The 6576-nt window shown below is 32.5% G+C and overlaps 1 protein-coding gene across 1 annotated transcript in view; it reads right to left on the bottom strand.

Moving 5' to 3' along the window:
- Positions 1-614, bottom strand: part of Smp_131160 (hypothetical protein) — a gene marked incomplete at both ends in the record, with an annotated part of 7569 nt that extends 6955 nt beyond the window's left edge. Inside the window, one exon of the mRNA XM_018797401.1 lies at positions 209-614. Within this exon, the coding sequence (XP_018652446.1) occupies positions 209-614 (406 nt within the window). The remainder of the gene's footprint in view (positions 1-208) is intronic.
- Between the last annotated feature and the right edge of the window lie 5962 nt (positions 615-6576).

The following is a 6576-nucleotide window of genomic DNA, read 5'->3' as shown; positions in this document are numbered from 1 at the left end:
GGGATCGTGGATGCTCACTGCCACTGAGGAGTCCCACAATAGGACGAGACGGCCGTCCAGTGCTTCCAGGTTTTCCATGGTGATCTAGCTTCAACTGACACATGATCTCACCTACAGGATTCGTTCAATAAAAATTGTATTAGTCAATTAAGATTTACCGTTACATTTTCACACTGTAGTTTATTTTTAAAGCATATATATAACTTACTTAATAATAATAAACCAATTCGAATCAGACTGTAAATTGAATGAGTAAATTTCAATGAATAACATATTCTGGCTACTGATTGAATATCATGAAATGCACTGATCATTTCAACATATTTCTTCTTTGATTTTATCGATTTACCTATTAAACATTTTTTCTCAATCATTAATTTCTCTTCATTAAATTTACTCTCATCATTCCCTGATGACAATGATGAAGATGATGGCGATGGCGGTGATGATGATGACGATGACGACGACAATGCTGTCATCAGTGAATTCAATTGTTTATGTTCAATTAAATAAATAATCAATAATCGATACCATGATATGTTTAAAAGTTTTAATCTTGTATCCATTGACTGGTTTAATAATTGTACATTGAATGAATTGAACAAATTTGTCATTGTTATGTCATTTCTAATGTTGTTATGTAATAGAGGTATTATTGCTAATTTTGGTTGTTCAATTAAATTGATCATTTGTATAAACCATTGTTTTAATTTATTGTAAATGATTAAATTCTGATTGGAAATCTTGATAGATGGAGTAATAAAGGAATGTTGTGCTTTGATCACATTCTCATCATTATCATCATCATCATCATCAGTTGTTTGTGTAACACCATTATTGATTTTATTGTTATTGGTTTTATTGGAATGTTGTAAGATTGTACGATTAAGTGAAGAGTTTACTTTTCTTTTTAAAAGTTTCTTTTGATGATTATGTTGGGTATTTTTAGGAAAAAATTGTAATTTTAAAATGGATTTTTTAGATTGTACACTTTCACCGGTTTTTAATTTTGTCAATGAATTAAGTTTTACATTGAGCTTAGATTGAATTGATGATGGTGAATGTTGCATATGTACAGGTTTTAGAATATTGTCATTGTTTTTGTCTGATAATCTTGATGATGATTGATTGGACATTGATAAATATTGTTGATGGTTTTCAATACTATGTACACTAGAAGTTAGTCTATTGGAATTTGATAATGTCCATAGATTATAGGCTAATTCATTTGTTGTTTTAAGGCTATTATATGAATTTGAGAAATCATTATTTCGGTTGATTGTATTACCAAAAGACGGAAAAACAGAAGACGCACATAAGGCAAATGCAGCGGATAAAGCTATTTGATAACATGTTGGAGATAGAATTAAGTTAAGTAGGTTGGCTCCTAGTAAGATTGATTCATCGTTCGACGTACTATTCGAATTATTTATATTTGGTTTTTGTTCAATATCTTTACAAAGATATTCTTCTGATGACTTATGTTCAGGTCTTAAATTATTATTACTGATAGTATTAATGGTAGTACTACCAGTAGCATTGGTACTAGAAGTAATACAATTCCTAAATTTGCTTACAGTATGAGACAAAGGGAATGTAATTGAATTATGTCTTAAACTATTGCATCTTAGAATACTTGAATTATCAGATAATCGTGAAGTGTAATCTAAATCACCGGCAAAACTCCTCCTTCTTTTTGAAATTATAATATCTGAGCTAGGAATATTACATCTGAAATTATCGAGTAAACCTGATTGATTGGAATGAGATGAAGCTGAGGATAAATCAAGTGGTTGGTCAGAACATTCTTGACTGTTCATAGGTGTAGAAGTTGTAGCGGTGGTGATATTAGCACTATGCACAGTGGAAAAATGATTAATCGGTGACTGGGAATGTAAAACATGGTTGTTTTTTAAGTATTCAAGTTTATCAAATAACTTCGTTGGAGAAAATTGAGAACGTGTTAATAAATTAATATGTGAAGGGCTTAACGTAGATGATGATGACGAAGATGAAGGTGATGATGATAAAGATGATGATGATAATGGCGAAGAAGATGACAGCTTCTCACCTAACAGACTGTCCTGGAAAAGTTTTCTACCATTACTGATGGAAGTTTCTAGGGTTTGTAAACTATTACAATGCTTCGTTGGTTTAAGTGATTTACGTCTCCTTTGAACAGATGATGAATTATTGATTTTGCGTCGACTAAGAAAGTTGTCTTTTTTAAGATTAGTTATTGATTTCGCATTATCACATGTCACAAACACTAACTGACTCCTCATATAAACTGAATCGAAGTTTTCTGTACCCGATAGTAAATCATATAATAGACTAGTTGTTGTAGAGTAATCTTTTGTTGACCGTTTATTAATATTCTTTCCACTAATATCTTTCTTAGTTTGATGAAAATTACATGGTTTACAAAATTCATCCTTTTCATGATATCGTGAGGATTTATTGCCACGACTAATTTCATCATCATTATCGATAGTGGTAATTAGTGATACTGTCTTTGTTGCATTAGTAGTAGTTGTTGTTGTATTAGTACTTTTCATATCGTATTCCATCATTAATTCTTCTTCAATTAGTTTATGTACACGTTTAATACTATGCAAATATTTATTAGTGTTATCAACATTTTGAATGGTAATTTCTCCTTTTTTAACTGATTCAAAATGTGGATTGGGAAGTGAATTATCAGTTAAATGAATTAGACTTTGTTCACTTTCCGACACTGAAGACATAGCATCTGCTGCCAATCTGATTCAAACAGAAAATAAAAGATTCTTGTTGAAAATATTGTCATGCCAATTTATATCTAATAAAATATTTGAAATATAAACCTTATTTTAGTCTTTGTAAGAAATGTTATAATTTTCAGCTTAGTAATTAAACCATAGAAAGTATCAGCCCCCTGAAGACTAAAGGTACGAATGCTAACGAAAACCGATTAACAAGAAACATAAGTCTTGGATTCCCTTCTGACTATCTCCGGCCATCTACCAAGTGTTTAAACCCTTGTGTCAATCAATCTGTCATTCAATTAATCAATATTCGTCCACTGTTGTACCGGACACTAGTTTCTGAATTTTTTTGAATTTCATTGATTACATAAAATAACACTTAAATTGTAAAATAAGGTCAAAACTAATTGTTACTTTACCTGTTACATGAATGAATGGGATTTCAACTTTTGTTCCAGTGTTCACTCAAATTAATATCAATTACTTAAGCTTCAGATAACTAATGTACGTAATTCTGTGGGATTTAGAAGTTTAGGTGGTGTGATCAAACACTGATAGACAATTTTGCATCGTTACAATAAAAAAAACGATATCATTGTTCATATTTTCATATGGAGTGGTGGGTTAATGGTTGAAGAAGCACTTGACCTTGGATCACAAATTGTCAGATTCAAACCTCTATTCTCTTATTTCATTTTGGCAACATAGCAGTATCACAAACTTTCATGATGACGTCAAACCAAGTATTGGATCTATTTTCGGCTATTCATTTGAATTCGTGATTTTAAAACCCTTAAAATCTTATTATTTCAACAAAATCCTGTATTGATAATGATCAAGTGCCCACTAGCAACCAGCTTCAAGATTTAATTCTCAGGGTTCTAGTGAAAAGCCATTACTAGTAGAGTTCAGCCATATCGGATGTGAAATAGTTTTTCACCCCAAGCAATGGAAGATGGTTGAGTAATATCGTAAATTGATTGAAGTCAGACATCAATACAGCTGAATACCTGTTCCTTGATTCAGAGGTTAAGAGTTCACGTGCCAGACCGAATTTCATGGGTTCGATTCCCGGATAAGAGGTCGTGAATAGTCCTACACTAGGACGAAACAAATGGCTTTCAACAGTGATTTAGCTAAGATCAGTTAGTGATTTACAAACTATGTAGTTTCTATAATCTCCATAAAATCTTATACTGAAAATAAAAATTCATTTTCAGTATTAACAACCATATGAAAGTCACAGGATAGAAAGATAAAGAAACAGTATACGTTATGACTCATTACACCTTATTGAAAAGGTTGGAAATAATTGTCTGGATTAGAGATTTTCGAAATGTAATTATCACAGGGATCAAAAAATTTACCTGTTCTATTGATTACAAAACTCAGTCAATATCAGTACATCACATTGTTTTGTAACTGTAATTCAGATTCTGTGTATGAAAATACAATCTTTTCTAAAATATTTACCAGACAGATGATAATGAATACGTTGTACAATGTGTCCGAGTATCGGGTCAGTTTAAAGTACCAGATGTTTGAAAAGTCTCAATTTATCTCTGGGTTATGTAATTAGTAATTTTTTAACATAAATAGTTACATTAACTATCTAGTCAACAGTTGATCGAATGTAAAAGGTATTTATCAAATGTGAAATACAAGTAACCTTTGCTATACAAAAAAAAGAAATTGAAATCAAACCGTACTAACAGATAGCAGATTTTGTTACGAAAATGAATTCTTTCTGTAAAGGTTCATTTGATTCAAAATAATAAGTAGATATATCAACAAACTAATATTCAGTGGGATGTGATTTGAAGCGAACGGTACTGGATTCGAGTCCCAGAGTGAACATCAACTTTGAGATTCAGGTATATCCAGGTGACGAGTCGCAAATAGGACGAAACGCGCGTCAAACTGGATTCCACTGCTAACCACTATCCATCTTCGCTTACAATATTCAGTATGTTGCAAAATCGTTCATGATTCTTATCAAATTTTATCTAGATAAGTGATAAATCTATTACTAGTTTGATTCTATAGGTAGTGTTTGTTAAATAATGACCTCACTTTATGTACCGATTAAAATCAAGGAGTGTTGGATAGCTATATCATTCTAGTATGAGGCAATTAGTAGTACACACGCACACACACGCAAAACCTTATCACAATAATTGGATCGGGAACCTTCAGGTTTCTCGACAAACCCTTGACCATTAAAACCACTGGATCGGCATCGAATGATAAAATTTTAACTTTGCTTAAATAGTTGTATAAAGCTATCATCAATCCGCGGTGAATGCAACTGACAAGTTAAACCATTCTCCATGAAACTCCTCCAAATATAGTGCCGGATTTATTGTTTATTCAACAAATCGGAAAAGCAGCACCAATGGAGCTCTTAGAGAGAAGACAAAAGTCAAACTAGACAATACATTATTCTTTTATGATATTACAAATTGATTACAAGCAAGATTCTCCGATACAATACAGCATGCACCAGTCGAATTACACTTGACGAATAAGCTTTAGAGGACGTGAAAACCTTCACATATCTAGGCAGCATGATTGATTAACACGGTGGGTCTGATGCAGATGTGAAGACGCGGATCAGCAAAGCAAAAGCAGCATATGTGCAACTGAAGAACATCTGGAACTCAAAACAATTGTCAGCCAACACCGAAGTCAGAATTTTCAATGCAAATGTTAAGACAGCTCTACTGTATGGGGTGGAAACCTGTAGAACTATAAAAGCAATCATGCAGGAGACACAAGTGTTCATTAAGATTTGTGTTCGCGAAATACTTCGAATCTGTTGGCCAGACACTATCAGCAACAACCTACTATGGGAGAGAACAAACCAGATTTCAGTGGAGGAAGAAATTAGGAAGGAGCACTGGAGGTGGATAAGACACACATTGAGGAAAGCATCCAACTGCGTCACAAGGCAGAGTGGGTTTGGAGAATGCTGGTCGGCGGCCTATGCTTCAATGGGAGTAACAGACGTAAGTAAGTAAGTAGGTAGGTAGGTAAGTAGGTAAGTAAGATTATTTTTCAAGTGAAACAAAGCATATTTTAGGCTGTATTTATCACAGACTGATCTTAATTAGGCTACTGTTCAAATCTATGGAGCATTGGACATACATGTTGATAGTGAAACTGTTATCATACATGACACTGGATGGTCAAAAACTGAATAAAGTCTAAATTTTACCAATGGTTCTCATATTTAAATGTTCACTGTGAAACCTATATGTCCTAGGTTCGATCTTTAACTTGATCCTCTGATAGGGCAAAACAGTTATTCAGTACTCACTGGTTTCCAAATGAGATCAATTCGTAACGAATATAACGTACAATTTAAACCAATTTCGATTGCCATTCCCCTCTTAACGAAACGAAATTTTGAAACAAATTTTTTTTTGTATGATTAGTAACTACAAGTAGGAAATTGCTTATATGCATTATTAGTTATACAATATCTTGAATGAATTCACCTAGAAATTCCATTTCAATATATCTACACGCACACACACACACACATTCATAAATAAACATGTAGAAGAGTTAGATGGACCGATAATGAATAAAATGATGAATATTTGTACTGATGAAAAAAAATAATATTAATACTAGACATTAACAATGATAAAAATAGAATAATGAAAACATTTTATTCATTAACTAAATGATACTACATTTGAACTTAAGTCAGTCAGTCACAACGTAGAACTTCGTACGTACATACATTAGTTTGATTTACCATACCAAATTAGCACAGAGATGCAGTTGTCGATTCAAATCCCATAGTGGTAGAAGTAGTAAG

The sequence above is a fragment of the Schistosoma mansoni genome, chromosome 4, assembly GCF_000237925.1.
Source record: "Schistosoma mansoni strain Puerto Rico chromosome 4, complete genome".
NCBI lineage: Eukaryota > Metazoa > Platyhelminthes > Trematoda > Strigeidida > Schistosomatidae > Schistosoma > Schistosoma mansoni.
Note: the sequence above shows the minus strand (reverse complement) of the source record. Positions and strands in the feature narration are given on the sequence as shown.